The sequence below is a fragment of the Trachypithecus francoisi genome, unplaced genomic scaffold, assembly GCF_009764315.1.
Source record: "Trachypithecus francoisi isolate TF-2019V2 unplaced genomic scaffold, Tfra_2.0 Lachesis_group12, whole genome shotgun sequence".
Lineage (NCBI taxonomy): Eukaryota > Metazoa > Chordata > Mammalia > Primates > Cercopithecidae > Trachypithecus > Trachypithecus francoisi.
In genome coordinates, this window is record NW_022681457.1 from 6,788,106 (window position 1) to 6,809,489 (window position 21,384).

Consider the following 21,384-nt stretch of genomic DNA (forward strand, 5'->3'; position numbering starts at 1 on the left):
CACCCAGGGAAGAACCCTGACTAATGCATTGAGAAAAGCCTTTCTGTAAAGAATGGTACAAGACAGGTTGTTACCCGATTATTTATAGTAAAGTTTGTGGGAAATTATATCAATGATAACCCTGTTTGTTTTAGGGATATCAATATGTCTAAAGTGCCAACACAGTAATCATAGGACAATATTATGTGTGTGTGCCTTATGTATATAAGCATATATATTATATGCAGGTTTAATATCCCTTCCCCAAAGTGCCTGGGATCAGAAGTATTTTGGATTTCAGATACTTAACAGATTTTGGAATATTTGCATTATATTTATTGGTTGAGCATCCCTAATCTGAAAATCCAAGATGAAATGCTCCAATTAGCATTTCCTTTGAGCGTCATGTTAGAGTTCAGAAAGTTTCAGATTTTGGGTTTTCAGACTAGGGATACCCAACCTATATGTACATATATTTAGGTATCTATGTATGTATATATATATGCATATGCAGACATATGTATATGGTCTGGTCAGCGTATGTGTATGTATGCGTATGTAGGTATGTATGCCCTCAGTGCAGTGAGTTTGCAGCAGAATTCACTGCACAGCAGGAGGTGTAGGTAGATTACAGTTATTTTTTAAGAGACTAATTTGTTTTTATAAAGATTATTCCCTGTTGAATATGTCATGAGGTTGTATCAACAATGATTAACTCCTTTATTATACATACACTTGAATGTACATTTTTAGTAAATGCATAAATGAGATTCTATAATGTTTTCTGATCTTTATATTATAGCTTTTCTCTTTTAGGATTAGCTCAGCTTGCCCCTCCCTTTCCATCTCCACCATCTATAGTGAACCTCTCCATAATCATTGCCAACCATTAGTCTGGTTCAAGTCTCTGCATAGATAATCAGTGCCAACCATTAGTCTCGTTCATATTTTTACACAGGCCCCTAAACATACACACCAGGAGTCAACAAACTGTGGCCATTGGCCAAATATGGCCTCCCAGCTGTTTTTTTAAAATAAAGCTTTATTGGAACACAGCCATGTTCATTTGGACATGTATCGTCTGGGCTTCTTTCATGCTCCACTGGCAAGAGTTGAGTAGTTTTGGCGGAGATCAAATGGCCCCCAAGCTGGAAACTGAAAATATTTACTCTCTGGCTCTTTACAGAAAATGTTTGCCAACACATGACACACACACACACACACACACACACATTACTATGCTCATAATCATATACCTGCGTAAGAACCCTTTCCTTGATTTATAAAACTCAGATCTCTTACGTGTGGGGATGGCATTTTTTTCATTCTACAATCCATGATGGGTTGCACACACATGTATTCTATGAGGTTGACCTGTCATAATTTATTGAGCCATTCCCACAGTTTTGATTACTTATTTCCTCCCACACACACGTTTTTTGCTAAAAAACGGAGAGGGGACTGTTATAAATACTTCTGAGACGCAGACCAGCATAATCTTTTAAGTGCACAGGCTCAGGAGCCAGGTTCCTGCATTTGATTCCTGGCTCCACTCTTTACCCTCTGCATCTGCTGAGCAAGTTATTTGGTATCATCTATTCTGGTTTTCTCATCTACAAAAGGGAGATTATGATAGTACCCTACCCCCATGCATTTGGTGTGAGAAGTGGGTGTGTGTTAAACCCTTGGAACTGCATGGACAGACCAAGTATCCCTGAGCCTGCCTGGCTCCCTTGTGCTGGGTGTGGGACTGTGGTGGGAGATTTCAGGCAGCTGGAAGTCTTTTCCAGAAGGTGTTAGAGATGGGCACCCATGGCTTTAGTCTCCATACTCCTTCAAGGTTGATAGGGGCCCACACAGCTGGTCAGGAACCGGCACAGTCCTGAGGCTGTGTCTAGAACAAGGTGATTTCACATGCAGGAGCCTGTGCTGGGCCCTGGAGAGCAAATCTGTTCTGTGTCTCACTGGCCTCTCCCTGTCCAGGGGCGTACTATCAGTGACCATGTCCCACCTCCTGAGAAAGGTGGAAGAGTCTCACCTGGGGAGTCCAGGCACGAGGGCTGGCCAGCCGTAGATATGACTGGTGTGGGGTGGAAAGGCCTCAGAGGGCTCTCCATGGTGGTGAGGGGGGATATAGTGTACACCTGGGTCCTGGGAGTGGCACCCGATTCAGTTTCAGGGAGGAAGGTGGCAGGGCCCTAGGACAGGTGTGCTAAAAACTTGAGCCCACAGTGTAGATACACTGGTTCCAAAGACCCCTCAGGATGTGCCTCCCTTCTCAGATCTGGGCTTTCCCTGTTCCTGAGCATCACCTGGGGGGACCACTCTGGGAGCCTAATCTCCAGGTACATATTCACTCCTCACATGGCCCTCCCTGTCCTCCTCAGGGCAAGCCCTTCCTCCCCACTTCCAGAAGGCTGTTCCTTTCCTGGCCATCCTGCACCTCTGACCTCGTGCCTCTTCCAGGGCCCACACCTTTGTTTCCTCCCTATCCCCAACCCCCTCTGTCTAGAGTGCTCACCTCCCTCCCAGCCTCTGTCTCATATTATTTTTCCTTTCCTCTCAGTACCAAGCGCTGGGACAAGCCAGTCAGTCAGTACTCAATGCCTGTTGGATAACAGACGGAGGAATCTGGAGTTTGGTTGGGTGATCCGCTTTGAAATTGATGGGTCCCAGGGAGCCGTCTAAAGTTTTCAGTCACACGAGGGCATGCTCACAGATCTGTGATAAGATCTCTTGGCTCAGAGAACTAAGAGATGAATGTTAGTCCAACGGCCTCGTCGTGAGATGAGGGGTCGAGAGTTTTGAGTTTCCAGAGGGAGAAGCTACTATTCTAGGCAGCTTATATGAACTCGTTTTTCCTCACAGCCATTGTAGGATATAATCTACCCTCATAAGCCCCATTTTTGAGACGAGGAAACTGAGGCTTAGAGAATCTGATGTAAACTCAAGACCAAAAATCTAGTAATGAGAAAAGCCTGGATTTGAACCAAGCTGATACCGGCATCTTAACTCTTAACCATTGTACTTCCTTACCTCCCCATGACCTTTTTTTTTTTTTTTTCTGAGACGGAGTCTGGCTCTGTCACCCCGGCTGCAGTGGCGCGATCTCGGCTCACAGCAAGCTCTGCCTCCCGGGTTCACGCCATTCTCCTGCCTCAGCCTCCTGAGTAGCTGGGAATACAGGCGCCCGCCACCTCGCCCGGCTAATTTTTTGTATTTTTAGTACAGACGGGGTTTCACGGTGTTAGCCAGGATGGTCTCAATCTCCTGACCTCGTGATCCACCCACCTCCGCCTCCCAAAGTGCTAGGATTACAGGCGTGAGCCACTGTGCCCGCCCCAGTTGGTCTTTTCTGTGTAGCTCCCTTCCCTTGAATAGAGCATGGCCTCCCTCTGTCCTTAAGAGTATCTGACCCCTCGCCTCACAACCTCTCTGAATAGTCAATAATACCTTCTGATCAGGGCTGTAACATGGGTGGCTTCCCTGGAAGTTGTTACAACAGGTCCTTAATAGACATCCTCACCGCTTTGGATAGCACACAATCTAATTCTGGGTATAACCTGTTTGCTACTCCCTCTCTTCCCCCTGAAATGAGCTTAAGTTCCTATTCTTCTTGGTGCATAATGGGTGCAGTCCAGGAAGACTTCCTGGAGGCAGTGGCCTTCTTATGCCAGAACCCGTTTATAACCCATGTATATAGGAGCAGCCTGTGCACAGCTGCCCCTGGTCTATTCAGGCAGGAGTGCTATCTAGGGAACTCCTCAAAGGCAATGACACACGTGTAACCCACCTCCTCTCCCGGTCCCGGAGAAGCTGACCCTTCCTGCAATGCCCGCCCCATCATGTGCCTCCTGCCACGCGGCACGCGCAGCCCTCCGCAGCCCTCCTCGGGATGAGCGCTGTGCGATGCCTCCTTCTGCGCCGCCTTCGAGGCTGAAGTGCTGCACACGGTGCTCGCGGGCCGCCTGCTGCCGCCCGGCGCGGTGGTGGCCGTGGGCGCCTCGTACAGCAAGGACTCCACAGTGGTGGCGCACGTGGTGCGCGCTGGCGCCGCGCCTGGGCATCTCACTGCAGCTCGTGGCCTTCGACGAGGGCATCGGCGGCTACCGGGAAGCGGCGCTGGCGACCGTGCGGAGCCAGGCGGCGCGCTGGGAGCTGTCGCTCACCGTTGTGGCCTACGAAGACCTCTTCGGGGCTGGACGGTGGTCCCCGTAGTCCGCAGTACAACCAACTCCAGCCGCAGCCGCTCCTGCTGCACCTTCTGTGGGGTGCTGCAGCGCCGGGCGCTGGAGGAAGGGGCGCGCCACGTGGGAGCCACTCACACACTGACCGGTGAGAACAAGGGTGGCCGCAGTTCTGCGTGATAGAGGGAGTAGGGAGCATGCGCAGGCAATGGGCGGTTCCTGAAAGGAGACTGGGGCGCATGCTCCAGAAGTGGGGCTAGGAGACCCTGGGAGTGGCTTAGCGGGAGGATCCCAGTAAGGCGCTGGGGAAATACACATGTGCCTATTTGGGGCTGGAGCCTGCTGAAGGCTCATGTTGGTAGTACGTGTGCCTCCCTAGGATGGAGTAAGGCAGGTTTTTCAAGCCTCTGGGTCTCTGCCATCATCTTCGTACACACATTGGCAAATAGAGGGGTAGAGGGGCTACCCTGTAGGAGCGAAGGCTGGAGTACTCTGCTATTATTATTATTGTTATTATTTTGAGACGGAGTCTGGCTCTGTTGCCCAGGCTGGAGTGCAGTGGTGCAATCTAAGCTCACTGCAACCTAGGACCCCCCGGATTCAAGCGATTCTCCTGCCTCAGTCTTCTAAGTAGCTGGGATTACAGGTGCCTGCCACTACGCCTGGGTAATTTTTGTATTTTCAGTAGAGGGAAATGACTTTCTTTGTATCTCCCTTTACAAAGAGAGAGATGTGAAGAGGCATCTCCCATCATAAGCCATACAGTCTGAAACGCTACAGTGTCTCTTAACTCCTTTTCTTTATAGATTTCTCTCCGACAACTCTTATTTTTTCCCAATGCTTACTTCAATAAGTAATTATCGTCCATTGACTAAATACCAGATACAAGCTGTGTAGCCTAGAGCAAATTACCTAACCTCCACTTCATCTTTTTTAAAATGGGGATGTTAATAATATCTGGGTCCTTGAGTTGGGAATTAGATGAGTTATATATAAGGCACTTAGACTAGAGGCTGAAAAACAGTAAATAAGATGTAAATGTTTGCTGTTATGACGATGCACAAGAGCACAATACAGTCTGTACTCCTGCCTGATTTTCACGTATGTAATTATAACCTGACAAGTGCTACTACGGAAAATTACACAGAATGTGTGAATTTATATCAGGGGATCCTAGTGACAGGAAAAAGGCGGGGATTAAAGAAACCTTTCCTGAGTGAACCGAGACCCAAAGGCTAAGTGAATAACCAGGTGAAGGATGAGTTGGAGTCGTGGATGTGGGGTGGGGGGGGCGGGCGGTGGCGGTTCTGAGCTGAGGACACAGAGAGGCAAAGGCCTTGAGGAGGGGAAGTATGACCAACTTGAGAAGCCCTAAGGAGAACAGCATTTTAATATACAGAGTCAAGTATAAGATGACAAGATGCAGAATAAACATGGTTTCCATTTAAATTGTATGGCGACTGGTGTGTTTGTATGCACTTTCTTTCTGGTCTTTCTAAACCTCGTGATCTGTATTCCCAGAGGCACTTGTGTCTACAGCTCTCTTCAGAGTCCCCATTAGATGGTCCTTTTTTCTCCTGTGTAGTCTGAAATACAGTTTTAAGTGAGGCTGAAATGGTTTGCAGCTTAAAGCATTTTTACCCGCTATGTGGAAGGAGAGCTGGCGAAGGGCCTGGTGTACAGCAGATGGAAGGCAAATGAGGGCTCCCCCAAGGAGCTTGTTTGTGTTCCCTTCAGGTTTTCTGTCCACCTCCAGTCTCCATCTGGCTGCTCCATGGTGCCCGGGAGTCTCCATGGTCCGGTTTCCCCATCAGTATCTCTTCCCCCTGCCCCTGCCCCTCTCTGTCTTGGGTCCTGGCGGCCCTGCTGTACCCTGGGTTTCTATGGTCCGCGCTCCTCTCCCCGTCTCTCTCCGGGTCCTGGCGGCCCCGCTGTGCCCTGGGTCTCCCCTCCCCGTCTCTCTCTGGGTCCTGGTTGCCCACAGTGCCCCAGGGGTCTCCATGGCTCTGCCTCCCCCTCCCCGTCTCTGGATCCTGGCTGTCGCACGTTGTTCGGGGGTCTGTCTCCATGGCTCGCTCTCCTGGTCGCCGTCTCTCTCTGGGTCCTGGCGGCCACACTGTGCCCTGGGTCTCCGTGGGTCTCTCCTCCCAGTCTCTTTCTGGGTCCTGGTGGACCCCTGGTTCTCCGGGGGGCTCCCTGGCCAGCAGCGCCCTCCGCGCCCCACCTCACCGGCTCCTTTCTGTCCCCACCAGGACACAACGCCGACGACATGGCGGAGACCGTGCTCATGAACTTCCTGCGGGGCGACGCGGGGCGGCTGGCCCGGGGCAGGGGCCTGGGCTCTCCGGGTGAGGGGGCGCCCTGCCGCGGTGCCGCCCGCTGCAGTTCGCCTCGCAGAAGGAGGTGGTGCTGTACGCGCACTTCGCCACCTCGACTACTTCTCCGAGGAGGGCGTCTACGCGCCCGAGGCCTTCGCGTCCACTCCAGGGACACGCTCGAGCGCCTGGAGGCGGCGCGGCCGTCGGCGGTGCTGGACCTCGTGCACTCGGCCGATCGCCTGGCGCTGGCCCCGGCCGCGCGGCCCCCGCGCCCCGGCGCCTGCTCCCGCTGTGGGGCCCTGGCCAGCCGCGCGCTCTGCCAGGCCTGCGCACTCCTGGACGGGCTGAACCGCGGCCGGCCCCGCCTGGCCATCGGCAAGGGCCGCCGGGGGCTGGACGAGAAGGCGACGCCGGGGACACCCGGGGATCCGGCCTGGGTCCCCACCTCCAAGGCCGTCTCCACCTTCTAGCGACTCCGGGCCTCCCGCCGGGATCCGACGCCCCCGGGTAGGGGCTGCCTGTAAATGACACTGTGAATAAACCTGTTACCTTACCGGGCCTTCCATGTAAGGTGGGAAGGGGATGGGGGCCCAGTGACCTGAAACCCTGAAGAAGCTGGGACCCCAGACTTCGGGGTTTCAGGGAGGAAGGGTCTGGAGCTGGGCTTCTGACTCTGAGGGAGGAGGGGGCTGGGGGACCATCCTGGGTCTGAGAGAGGAGAGGGCCAGGGCTAGGGCTAGAGGAAGTGGGACTGGAGACCCCAGGCATCTGTGGCTGAGGAAGGAGGGCCTGGGGTCGTGGACTCCTGGGTCTCAGGGAGGAGGGGGCTGAACACCTTGTGATTCCTGAGCGAGTGGGGGTTGGTTGGGGGCCTCCTGCCCAGTGCCTCTGCTGGTTCTGGGTGCGCTCAGCATGGTCCTGACCCTCCTTGAGCACCAGGTTCCTGATGTTTCCTGTTTGCCCGCAGTGGGGTAAGCGGAGTGACATGACCTGATGGACACACGCCATTCACAGCCCCCATCACGATGCCTCCCTTCCAGCGCTTCATGTGCAGCCCGCGCTGCACCCTCATTTCGTCTCCAACACGGCCTTACTGGCTGTAGCCTGAGCCACAGTAACTGATCTGGGGGCTCCCACCAGGTTGGCCTGGCTCCAGAGCTCTCAGAGATTTGGGGATTGTCTTTCCCGCATGCTATCCTGTCCTTATCCATCCCCACCTGAATGTCTCTTGTCGTAGGTAAGGAGGGGCTGCTGGGCTTTGCAGACCTCTCAAGTTCTGAAGGCAGAGCTGCATGAGCCTGAGTCGCGTTTTAACTTTTCTGACCTTCCATTTCCTCCTCTGAAAATAGAAGCAACCCTCCGTCTTCACTCCCCCCACATCAAGCTACTCTTGGGAGGATTCAGTAACTTGGTCGTTCATATTAAGGTTTGGCCACCAGGGGGCTTTTGCTTTCAGGATTGCTGCTCAACTGGTGCTGGAAGGAGGGAGGCCCAGAAACTTCCTGCCTGACCTGTGGGAGATTTGGTGTTCTCAGTCCCACTTCCCAGCTTTGCTGACTTGCCTCCCTAGTCAGGAATGCCTTCCCTTTCCCATCTGCCTGCTCAGACCCTCCAGGGTCCTTGTAGAAAGAGGACCTTACTGATTCTCCCCTCCCACCCAGTCCAGGGCATACGGCTCTCCCAAACCCTACCGCGTAGGTCCCCCACCCATAGGTCCTGTCCTGATTCTGTGGCCTTCCAACCGTTTTGGATTATGCTCTCCCTAATTAGACTGATCATTAAGGGCAAAAACCAGACCTGTCTCCCCACTGGACAATACAGCATTATTCATCCAAGAAACGTGTATTGAGTACATAATGTGTGCAGGGGCTGTTCTAGGCACTGGTGAGAGAAAAAAGACCGAATCTTTCATGGAGCTTACAGCCTTGTGGGAAAGACACCTATATAATGTCAGATAATTAGCGCTGTGGATACGAAATAACATAAAGGGAAAAGGTGTAAAGAGGTGTTATTTTAGTTGTTATTTTAGTTTGAAAGGCCAGGACCTCTTTGAGAAGGTGACTGTGGGGGCAGAGATCAAATAAAGCAAGCGAGGTTTCTAGCCATGATAGAGTAGCTAATGTCAGAACAACACTTCCACACTGAGACTGAGACCAACTGGAAAAACAGGACACACACACACACACACACACACACACAAAACAATCTGAAGACATTGGAGAGCTACCAAGTTGGCCAGGATCCAAGAGAAAAGGGAAGCTCATTCTCCTGGAGGGGCCAAAACGCTAAGGAAGCAAGCAGAAAGCAGAAGCTTAAGAGGATGGGAACCTGAGTTGAGCTTTCAGTAGTGTTATGGCTGGGGCTGGAGAAAGAAATCGTGGTGGCCAGGTGCAGTCGTTTATGCCTATAATCCCAGCACTTTAGGGGGGCCAATATGAGAGGATCACTTGAGCCCAGGAGTTTGAGGCCAGCCGGGGCAACATACAGAGACTCTGTCCCTACAAAAAAAAATTAATAAAATTAAATAAATACAAATAGATCATGGAGCCTGGTGCTACCAAGGTAGACAGGACTTGAGGGACCAAAACCCTGGAAGGAAGAGAAGATCATTGAGGTGAGCCCAACATACTTAAACTCTCCTCTCAGCAGTCTGATGGAACTGGGTAAACCAAATTTGATGTTCCAGGTCTGATAAGGAGAGGCCCAGTAAACACCCCAAACCTTCTGTTAGGACTCAAGAAGGGTTACAGATTAAAAGTAAGGGTTGGCCAGGCACGATGGCTCACGCCTGTAATCCGAGCACTTTGGAAGGCCGAGGTGGGTGGATCACGAGGTCAAGAGATTGAGACCATCCTGGCTAACACGGTGAAACCCCGTCTCTACTAAAAATACAAAAAATTATCCGGGCGTGGTGGCAGGCACCTGCAGTCCCAGCTACTCAGGAGGCTGAGGCCAGAGAATGGTGTGAACCCAGGGGGTGGAGCTTGCAGTGAGCTGAGATCGCACCACCGCACTCCAACCTGGGCAATAGAGCGAGACGCCGTCTCAAAAAAAAGAAAAAAAAAAAAGGAAGGGTCAAGGGTCAACTGGGAGTAGACCTGCCCACAAAAAGACCAAAACCCGTCTTCAAACTCTCTCAATCTGGGGCTGGCTTAAGGGATCTGTCTCTATTCTACTTGCTAGAAAGCAAAAGTAGGGTAGCCCTAGCCACACGAGCCAATTTACCTTTAAATTAATTAAAATAAAATTAAGGATTAAATCCTCAGTCACTCTAAATACCTTTCAAGTGCTCAGGACCACCATATCGAACAATGCAGACACAATGCTTCCATTGTCACGAAAGTTCCTTTGCACAGTGCTGTTCTAGACTGTCCTAGAATCCAGAGGAGGAAAATTTCAGTCAGAGCTCCAAAAAATCTCTGCAGTTTTTCAAGCAAAATGCGGGAAATTCAACTAAAAATGAAAAAGTTTACAAGCATACTAGGAGATATGACAAAATAGTTGAATACCAAGAGGCTGGGCATCAAGCACAGATGTAATTACAGGTGTTCTAGATATGAATTTTAGGTATGGACTTTAATTGTCATCATGTGAAAATAGATGCTAAAATGGAGAGTTTCACCATTGTATTGGATTACATTTTGAAAAGAACCATTAAAACTGTGAATGTGATGAATAATAATAAAGAACCAGTCAGAATGGAGTAACTAGTAGCAGACTTACCCTCCTGCTGTAAACAACTATAAAATAGCATAATGTATTAGACAGTTTTCCCTGCTTTGCTCCACATGCAGGCCGGCTTCACAATTGCCAGCCCTGGGGATGACCCACACCTGCCTCGAGTATACCACCACCTGCTTGTCTGTGTGCTTACAGAGGCAGTAGCTACATAGGCAACAGTTTTCCATAGAACTTTCTGAGATCCCCCTTTGGGTTCCCATGGTAACAGTGGACATACTTGGCTTTTCATACATCCCTGCAAGCTCTATCTTGCCTGCCCACACCTGTTCTTCAATTGAACTGCTTAATGATGCTCTCATGAGCATCCTGCCTTCTCCAAAGCATCACTTTCCAGCTCTACCACATTTGCGTTAAGTTCTAGGTCCTCTAGCGAGCCCTGTATTCTCATAAAACTCTTGGTGGCTGTTTCCCTGGCCACACTCTTGTCTGATGCAGTGATGAAAACCTATAGAGATAATTTTAAACTCTGAGTCACATTATCATTCTTCAGGGCATATTTACTCTTGCTTGTGGCAAGCAGACCACTTCAATTTGATCAGAGATTGAGGAAATTTGGTCTGGCTTTAATCCTTATGAGGTATCATCTAGTTCCAGCTCATCCTTACTCTACAAGGTCCCAACCAGAGCACTGCAGTGTTTACCATGGCCCTTTTTCTTTGGCAAGCCCTCAGCCATAACTTTTATCATTCTATCTCCATAAGACTCAAACATTCTACTTAGCTTTTCAGACTCTGTTTGGAATCAGCAACCTATTTCATCCAAAGGGTTTGGTTGTGGAAGGCATGAAGGACTCTGAGCTGAGAGCAGAGGACCCAGCTCAGGGGCTGATGCAGAGGCCACTCCTGGTACCATACTCTCCTCTGTGCCCCAGGTCCTCCCTCTCCCTGACCCAGACACCTGACACTCACATCCTAGGTATCCTGGAATCTGGGTGCAAGGGCGCTCTGACTTCACCATGTCAGAGCCTGCTGAGGATATAGGACACCCAAGAACTGTTACTGGCAATGGGTTACCCTGAGACACACCTCCCTCCACCCACCCACACACACTTATTGTGGCTGTGATGATCAGAAGAGCCTGCCCCTTACACTTTCCTCACTCCAGGATCCCCAGATGGACTCAGATCCAGTTCGTGGCTATTGGTTCCGGAAAGGGGCCATCCTCACCTGGATGCTCCAGTACCAAACGTAACAGAGTCTAAAATGTGAAAGAAGAAGGCAATGGCAAATCTACCTTCTCTGAGGCCTCCAAACTCACAACTGGCCCCGAAGCATGAGAGGTGCCCAGATGTGGGACACAGGAACACCTAAGCTCTCTGTAAGTAGAGCAGTACTCTACCTTTCACATTTAGAGGTTATGTTTTCTATTTGTGATAACATCTCACAAAAGTCTTCTCTTCACAAGGGGAAAATGTGATGCTCCTCTCTTTCTTGGCATCTCCGTTGCCCAGTGAAGGTCCCCAAAGAGGTGAAATCAGCCTACGGTTCTTGGTGACTCCTCTGCAGCTTTTGACCTGTTCTATTTGTGGAAATAGGAGGATCATGGAAATGGAAATGTTGACCTCTTCCACAAACCAAAAGACATAGGCTCTTCTGGAGTAAGCACAAAGATTTCAAGATGAGAGGTCAAAGCATGAGGATACAGAGGCACTTTGTCGTGTACCACATCTTCACATCTCAGACCTGCAGCTTCTATCCTGCATGTTTCTCCAAGCTGTACCCCGAAATGAAGACCAAGGACCTTCTCTGAAGTCATATTTCCTGCAGTCCTCTTGCCCCTGCACACGCACAGCAGGGACAACAGCAACATCTTGGGTTTGGAGCGGGAAGAGTCTGGGACTCCTGACATCACCTGATGAGTTTCTTCTATCTGGAGATCAAAGCAGCTACAGAAAGAGGACAGCTAGAGACTTTTCCTGGATTGGGCTGCCTCAAGTTCCTCTCTCTATTAGAGTCCTCTTCCCTCAAACAACTACCAGGAAAGTGAAAGCTGACCTCCTTTCACCCCAGGCCTACTGATAACCTGTTCAGTGGCCCCTGCCATCTCATTCCTCACTCAGATGTGGCCTCCTCCAGGCATCCATTCCTACCTCTCCTCAGAAAATTAATGGAGCATGCCCCACCTCTTCTCTGTTCACTTGGAACTCTTGGAGATCTCTCTCAGAGCAGAAGAGTCTAGGAGCCCTGAAACTGAATCTTCTGCCCCTCCACCCAGTCCTAGTCACACAAGAAGTCACAAGAAAGTGGAACTGAAACTCACCTGCAAGGGGGCCCTTCATTGTCAGAGACTGTGACTCAGAACTGAGGGCCTGGCTCCAGCTTCACATTTGGCTGTGACATTTGTGGTTTTTCTGGTGTCAATTTGAGTTCAAAAAGTCACTGAATTTTTGTATGTCTCCTTGCTTATTCTCAGGTTTCTGACAAGCCCTTCACTCACACCTTCAGTGTTGAGTTTTGACTTCTTAACAGTTCCTCTAGCTCTATGGACCTCCCAACTTCACAGTAATTATCAGATCTCTCCCTCCTTAACCAACATCCATTTTACCCTGACATTGTCTTGCCTGTTCTGCCCTTCATGACAACTCTCTGCATCCTGTGGTCCACTGAGGCCCCAGGATCCTTTTCCCAGTATAAATACTTACCATTCATGTAGAATGAAGGAAAACTTAGAATTTGTTTCTGTGACCCCTCAGCTCCAAATATAACTTCACAACCAGCCTTCTGATAGATACTTCATTCCTTCATTTGAGCTGATTCGGGTTTTGGCACAGAGTCAGGTATGGAAAAGGATCACATATCATGTTCCGTTGTTCAGAACACCACGACAGGACAAATAAGGGATTCAAAGCAAGACCAAATTATCGACCCACTGGAAAAGGAAGGGAGGAAGAGATGGAGCCTGCCACAGAGGTGGTTTCCCGGAAGGAGTGAGGGCAGAGTCAGCTCAGAGAAGCAAGTATCCCAGTGGCCTGTGAGAAATGCACCATCTCTCTAAAGTTAAGTCTTGTCTTCCCTAAAATGAGGGGGACTTCAGAAGAAGACTGAAGAGGAGTTTGGATGTCCTCTGACCAGCACCTCTGGTCCAACCCTACTTTCCAACCTTCTTACCTCTGCATTTGAGACAGGCCAGAGTTCTGCCCCCAGGGGGCGCTCCATCCGCCATGCCGGATTTGGGGGAACTACGAGCCAGGGTTGGCGCTGTCCATGGTTCTGCACCATAACTGTGCTCTGAGTTCAGGAAACTCGCAACTCCGCCCTGGACACAAATTCACAAGCTCACGGTCCTGAGCTGTAGGCCAGCGGGGCACCTAAGTCAGAAAGGCTTCGAAAAGGCTGGGTCCCTTTTGGGAAGGAGAGGCCAGGGAAAGGGACTCGCTGTGCTTTTCCTCTCGCTCCTCTTGTTGACCTAAGGATCATTCTTTTGAATTGTAGTGCCGGCCTGGCTAAGGGACAGGGAAGAACAAGGTATTTTTCTGACGTTCCAGATTATGCTGATGTTGCTGGCTTTTGGACCACGCTTTAAGTAGCAAGTCCCTGCCTGGATCTCCTCTCGGATAGGGGTTTAGGAAAGAGATGGACTTTCACTGAAGCTCCCCAAGTTCCAAACTCAGGGCTGTGCTTTTCTATATATGCCTCATTTAATCTTCATAACCAACCTAAGAGAGGTTTGGTTAATAATTCTCATTTGACAGAGTGGGAAACAGAGACTGGACGTATAAGCGATTTCATGGGGTCTCACATTATTGGTGCATGTATATATGTGTGTATATATATATATAGAGAGAGAGAGAGAGAGAGAGACAAAGTCTCACTCTGTCACCATGCTGGACTGCAGTGTCATGATCTCAGCTTACTGCAGTCTCAATCTCCGGAGCACAAGTGATCCTCCCATCTCAGCCTCCCGAGTAGCTGGAACCACAGGCAGCTGCCACCATGCCCAACTCATTTTTGTTTATTTTTCGTGGAGATGGGATCTTACTATGTTGCCCAGGCTGTTCTTGAACTCCTGGACTCAAGCGATCCTCCCATCTCAGCCTTCCAAGTATCTAGGTCCACAAGCATGTGCCTCCATGCCCACTAACTTTTTCTTTTCTTTTTATAGAGACAGGGTCTCACTATGTTGCCAGGCTCGTTCCAAACACCTGGGCTCAAGTAATCCTCCCACCTCACTCTCCCAAAGTGCTGGGATTACAGGCATGAGCCACTGAGCCTAGTGATACTTTCCATTGTGATGTTGTCATATCTATCAAGATTTTTGATAAGAAGGATGAGTTTTTCTTAACTTTTTGTCATAATCTCCATAAGGAAAATTATTTTTTTCTTCAAAAATTTTAAGAAAAGATGACTATCAGAAGATCAGACATTTCCTAGCTTGCAATATTTTTCCATGTTTGTGCTATCAAAAATATACTTACCATTCACATTGTGTAATCATCTGTTATGCTGAGAAATAGAACATGCGGGCACCCCAGGAATCTTAGAAACCCTCTTTGTTTCCCACCCTCCCTGACCTTCTCTATGAGTTACCACCTTGCTGATATTTGGAATTATCTTTTTCCTTGCCTTTGCCCATAAGCATAATACCTGTGTATACATTCTTCAGCAAGAATAATTGCTTTAAAACGTTCACACAAATGGAACAATGTGGTAATGTGTATTTTGTGTAGCCCAATAGGACTGCACCAGCTTTCCTTGTATTAATGTTGGCATAGTATACTTTCCCTTTTAGCCTTCTCTATCCTTGTACTTTACATGTATATGTTGTAAAGATCATATACTTGGAATCCATCCAAGTGGACTCTGTTTTTAACTGAAGCATTTATCCATCATATTGAACGTAAACGTCCCATGTTATATTTTGTTTTCTGTATGTGTCATCAATTCTACATTACTTTATTTCTCCATTTTTTTGTTTGTTTACTAAGTTTTTTGTTGTTGTTTGGTTTTTTGTTTGTTTGTTTTCTTGAGACAGGTCTCACTCTATCACTCGGCTTACTGCAGTCTCCACCTTCCAGGCTCAGGTGATCCTACTGTCTCAGCCACCCAAGTAGCTGGGACTACAGGGATATGCTACCATGCCTGGATAAATTTTTTGTTTTTTTTTTTTTGTAGAGGTATGTTTTGCCATGCTGCCCATCTCGAACTCCTGGGCTCAAGTGATTCTCCCCACCTCGGCCTCTCAAAGTGCTGGGATTAACAGGTGTGAGCCACTGCAGCTGGCCGGTTTACTAAGTTTTTAATAGTATACCTTTAATCATCACTAGGTTGAAAGTTATATATTATGATTCTGTTCTTTTAGCCATCATGATACAAATTTACAGCATGCATAATTAACCTATCAAAGTCTTCAGTAAATGTAAATCTCTCTCTCCTCCTGGATAATATATGGATATTAGGACATGTAAAATACGCTTACCTTGGTACTTAGCTGCTGTGTTTGTCAGGAATTCTAAATTATCTTTTGTTTTTATTAAAGTTCCCCCATTTACTTGCTCTGAAAGTTCATTACTGCTCTCATTTTTGAGTTGACTTTACTGAGTATAGATTACAAATTGATGTTAGAAATAGTATTTGCCTTCTTCTACTCTCCAGGTTGCTACTGATAATTCAGCTGTCAATTAAATGACTTTTCTTTTGAAGGCAATCCTTTTTCTCTGGTAGCCGCTCAGATTTTTTTCTTTGTCTTCAGTTTTCTTTGATTCAGCCTTACTTGACACACACCCAATGTGGAAATGGTCTCTTTTGACATTCCCGACCTTTCGCTGGGCCATAGATTTGACCTTCATTTCCAGAGCCACATGCAAGACCACAGAACCAAAGCTCCCTTTTTCAATATGAGCAAATGCCCTTGGGAATTTTGGCTTAGTGATTCTGCTTACTTTTCTGGGTTCAGGCTTTCCCCAAAATTTTGGCCTCCTAAGCTCCTATTTTATTTTCAGGCATTCTGTACTCTTTAAGGGAAGTATTCTTTTTCTATTCTCATTTTTTCCCCAAAAGATTTTATTATTTTCAACACAAGGCTTGATCAAAATTATCTAACCTGTCATAACCAAAGTAGTAGTCACAATTCAACTTCTTTACAGTGATGAAAACGAGGTTTGGGTGGTAGATATTGAGAATCAGTGTCCTCCCAGTACTCCACTGGAATTATCCATTCATTTCCTCATGGCCACTTGCTAAAGTTTCTAACATCATCATTTATCTGGGTTTGGAGAAAGCTAGATAAGTAACTGGCGAATTTTTAGCTGCTTTTGGTTTAGCATTTAAAAAAATTAGTTAGTTCAATTTTAGAGGAAGAAGAGCATAATTTCTTTCTTCAGTCCACTCTTCTAACCCAAGACCACCCATGAACTCATGTTTGGAGGAAAAGATAGTGTAAGCCAGATGAAAGCAAGGAGGCATGACTTCCAGGAGGAGTAATCTCAAATTGCAAAGAAAGTGTTGTATGAACCAGCATGAAAGGCCTAAGGAAGGGTTGGCCAAGAGGAAAGTATAAATAAATAGATAGCAGGGAGGTCATGAAGGACTTTAAGTGACAGGGGAGGTGCTTGTGATGTATAGTCTAAGGGCAGGGGGCCATGAATGGGTTTGGGCAGGAAAGAGTTAGACTCAACTCTTTGGCTGTTGGAAGGATTCCTGTGGGTCTCATAAATGAAGGACTGGAGCTGACGGAATATGATGCAAGGATTGCAGGTAAAAGTGGGCAAAGATATGACCCTGGCAAGGATGTAAGATCCCACATCATGAACCAAGTGCCAGGCTGAGGGGCTGGTCTCTCCTAGGGAGTCTTTGAAGAGTTCTGGGAAGGGGAGTGACACCAACATATTGCTGCCCTGTTTTTTTGTACCTGGTCATCCCCAGCCTTGACAGAATTTGCCAACAGGACCTTCCTATTCAAGGAAGAGAGACCAGCAAGCACTGAGCACATGCCCTGTGCCAGGACCTGTGTTGGTTGACTTCCATGTGTTGCTTTCTTTAATGGTCACAACAACCTTTGAGGTAACATGCATGATCTCTGATTTACAGAATGGGAAACTGAGGCACAGAGGGATGCAGTGAATTGCTTGATGACAGTGCCAGGGCCTAGGTTTGAGCCCACCTCTCCAATTCCATCATCTATCTTCTTTCTGCTCTGCATGGAGCACTCACACATCAGTTAATGTTAGTCACAAGGGCTCTTCATGCTTCAGCAAGTGGTCCCTGACTTGTCCTTCCCCCCAGACAGGCTGTGGTTCCTCCGGCCAGGACTGAGCTCTGGGTGAGTTCTCACTTGCTTGTCTTGACCTCTGAGTACTCCGTGGTGCTTGGGGCCTCCTGGTCCTTAGTCTCCCTCGACTTCATCTCAGAAAAGCTGAGGGAGGCATAATGGAGCTCCTGTTGTTCTCCCAAGGGAGGGGTATCCCCAGCAGGAGATGCTTGGTCTCTGGGGCTGTCTGACCAGGGCTTCTTCCTGGAATCCTGAGTAAAGGAGAAGGAAAGGTGTCACAGTAGGAATAAAGAGGCAGCATGGAATAATGAGTTCTTATATTTATATGTTGCCTTGGGATTTATTTTGAACCTAAATTGGACCGTCTCATGCCAGAAGCAGGGCTTAGTCACCTGGACACAATTTCCAATTCTCCACCTCCTCCCAGTTCCCCAAGGTGGTTAATCCAGATATCTGCCTGATACAACCACCTCCTTGTGACCAGCTTCCTATGGGACTTACAGCTACAACCTTCTTGACTTACCTCCTGCTGACTCCTGTGTCCCTCATAGGCTGCACAGATATACTGCGGCAGCCACATCTCAGTCACAGTGTGGCTCCACAGAACTCCTGCCTGCTAGCTCTAAACCCCCAGTTAGAACTCCCTGTGGGAAGCCTGCTTGGGTTATGCCCTGGACTCTAACTAAGGCTTTGGCTCATGGGTCCTTCTCTCTCTCTCTCTCTCTCGCTCCCTACCCACTGGATGAGTACTTGTGTCCTGGTCAGTTCCCTCCTTTCCATTCACCCTTCAAGGCTTGCTGTGCCGTCTTCTCTCTGGGACCTGTGAGTAATAAACTGCTTCTGTTATTTCATGTGTTTTGTTGTGCTGTCTCCTCTGTGCCCCACCCACCCGACAGACCTGGACCTGACTTCTTTTCTGGTTGGGGCTCTCCTAGAGAAGAGCTGTCTTGGTAGGAATAAACTGGACACAGGTCATATGAGAGCTGCAAGGACATCTGCCAGGATAAACAAGTTTCCTCTGAGAGGGACTGCTGGTCACAGGCCGGGCACTTAGGCAGTAGGCGGTGTGCCAGGATAAAGGAGTATTCTGTGAAAGTTACACTGTGAACATATGGCCAAATCCCTGGGGTTCCCATTCAAGGCAGGGCTAGAGTTTATGACCAATCCCCAGAAAGAGGCCTCAACACCAAAATAAGAGGAAAATACAATAAATGGTTCCCACAGGGAAGTTGGGCTGATGTGACATTTATCAATTCATCCTTTTATAATCCACTCCTCCTAGCAGGCCATAGGCTGCTTAGGTCAGGGTCTATGTCTGATTTCTCACACTGTTCGTGCCCAGGACCTGGCACAGGGCAGACAGGGCTGGGTTCAAATCCTGGCCCCACCTGTCCATATGCATTTCCTGTGAACTCAACTATTCACTCATTCTTTCAAAATTTTGTAATACTATGATTGGTTAGACCATATTGAGGACTTACTAATCACACTGAATCGTCACAAAAAACCCACAACAGTATAAAAGATATCCTAATTATCCCCACCTTACACACAGGGAAACTGAGGTGGAGAGAGGTTAAGTAACTTGCCCGGGGTTATTCATCTAATACATGGTGAGACCAGGATTCGAACCCAGCCCTGTCTCCTCTCTTTCAGGTTCTGGGCACGTACAGTGTGAGAAATCAGATACAGACCCTGACCTAGGCAGGAGGAGTGGATTATAGATGAAGCAAATGTATACCTTCAGCATATGTTACAAGGTATCTTATGTGCAAACCAGAAAAGAGATGGCAATTCTGATCCTGGACCCAGGTTCCAAGAAACAGAAACAAAATGGAGCAGATCCTAAGTCCCCAGCAAAGACGGTACCCAGACACAAGAAGCAATTTCTTTCCTCTCCCACCTTCACCCATATCCCTACCCATCACACTGTGGAAAAGTATGTTGAAAACAATATGAGTCTTCCAATAGTAGCTCAGAAATTTTCTTTTTGAGACAGAGTTTCACTCTGTCATCCAGGCTGGAGTGCAGTGGTGTGATTTCATCTCACTGCAACTTCCCGTCCCTGGCTCAAGCAATCCTCCCACCTCAGCTTCCTGAGTAGCTGAGACCACAGGCACATGCCACCATGCCCAGCTAATTTTTGTAGAGACAGGGTTTCGCCATGTTACCCAGGTTGGTCTTAAACTCCTGGGCTAAGCAATTGGCCCACCTTAGCCTTCCAGAGTGGTGGGATTACAGGCGTGAGCCACTGCACCTGGCCATAAAGTTTTTTAAAAAGGACTCCATACGATGGCTCAAGCCTGTAATCCCAGCACTTTGGGAGGCCGAGACGGGTGGATCACGAGGTCAGGAGATCGAGACCATCCTGGCTAACACGGTGAAACCCCGTCTCTACTAAAAAATACAAAAAAAAAAACTAGCCGGGCGAGGTGGCGGGCGCCTGTAGTTCCAGCTACTCGGGAGGCTGAGGCAGGAGAATGGTGTAAACCCGGGAGGCGGAGCTTGCAGTGAGCTGAGATCTGGCCACTGCACCCCAGCCTGGGCGACAGAGCCAGACTCCGTCTCAAAAAAAAAAAAAAAAAAGGACTCCATAGTTAGGGGGAAAAATGACTTCATTGTGTAAGAAAAAATAGACTTTCTGGAGAGAGCTGCTTATATAGGCACACGAAAGATGAAATAAAATGAAAAAGTGGCTATGCACACCAGCATTATGCAGCCAAAGGAAGAAATAAAGACATATGTCTATCAGTAGTTTGTGGTATATGAAATTAAAAAGGGTGAAATTGACAACTGAAAGAAAAAGCACAGCTCAGATTAATAAATAGGATAAAGCAATATGTTCACCCTTTCACTCAATAACTCTTTGCTGAGTGCTTGCTTTGGGCTAGATGCCGTTCTTGTAAATGAGGACATAAAGCAGACTGAAACCACCCAAATACCTGCCTCTCTTGCAGTTCCTTGTTAGACAGAAGGAAAAGTAATACTGGGTAACAATTATAAGTGAGCTCCCTGTGAGCTTGTCACTTTATTAAGCACTCCTTGTAACAATCCGAGACAGATACTAGCATATAAATAGCCCCCTTTCCATAAGAGAAAACAAAAAATCAGAGACGTTCATTAGCTTATCCAAGGTCACACAGCTTGCAAGTGGGTGAATCTAGAACCTGAATGCAGGACATCAAACTCCAGGGACTATGCTGTGCCTCACTTTACCATTCTGCCTGTGGTATGGAAGTGTGCAGAAGGGTTGAAGGTAAAATAAAGGAGAAAACAAAGCTCTCTCTACCATAGTTCTTGTCAAAAGAGTGAATTCATACACATTACTGGCTCTGTACTCCAAGACCTACCAATGACGGAACTAAAGATGGAGCTCCTGGGTGAACAAAATTTTACAAATCAATCTGTGATCAATCAGTCACACTGATATCCATGGGGGAAAGTAAAGGCTAATTTGAAGAAAAGGAGTGGGAGAACTGGGCAAGAAGGACAGCTGGCTTATTGATGAGAGGGTGGGTTACCCCAAACTTACTTGAATTCTGCTCCTTTCTCTCCTCTACCCTTCCACTGGGACAAACATTCTGTGCCCCTCACTGCAGAATTCAGAGTATGGACAGGATAATAATGTGCCAGTGTCCAAGAGGCGTGTGTGTTGGGTAAGCACCAGAGGTCCACTGGGGTGAGGAGAAGGAGAACAGAGGTGGGAGCTCACTGCTTCTCCTTGCCGTTTTCTCCACTCCAAAATCCCAGGGCTGGTGAGTCACAACGCAAGGAGAGTCTTCCGCCAATGTTGCTTCTCCCCTCCATCTGAAGATGGAGGGATGATTTAAGCTGCCTTACTGGGGTAACAGGAAGTGAAACTGGTTGGGTGTGGTTTGGGTTCCTAAGGGGCTCCACCTTGGGTCTTGTTGCTGTCATTTCTCTCTCTCTCTCTTTTTTTTTTCCTTTTATTT

The 21,384-nt window shown here is 48.1% G+C and overlaps 1 protein-coding gene and 1 pseudogene across 9 annotated transcripts in view; one reads left to right on the forward strand and one right to left on the reverse strand.

Annotated features, from left to right (window-relative positions):
• Positions 1-3,197: 3,197 nt before the first annotated feature.
• LOC117091687 lies at positions 3,198-7,037 on the forward strand (annotated as a pseudogene). The gene is made up of 2 exons (XR_004440501.1): positions 3,198-4,314; positions 6,419-7,037. The product of XR_004440501.1 is annotated as a cytoplasmic tRNA 2-thiolation protein 1-like (transcript).
• Positions 7,038-17,172: 10,135 nt separating this feature from the next.
• Positions 17,173-21,384, reverse strand: part of SIGLEC5 (sialic acid binding Ig like lectin 5) — a 40,260-nt gene continuing 36,048 nt past the window's right edge. For 6 of the 8 annotated variants that reach the window (XM_033224338.1, XM_033224337.1, XM_033224340.1 and 3 more), the window contains one exon: positions 17,177-17,682. In XM_033224338.1, the coding sequence (XP_033080229.1) occupies positions 17,491-17,682 (192 nt within the window). In that variant the 3' untranslated portion in view covers positions 17,177-17,490. Of the gene's footprint in view, positions 17,683-21,384 lie in introns of all 8 variants that reach the window. The other 2 variants (XM_033224334.1, XR_004440502.1) reach the window with 2 other exon arrangements.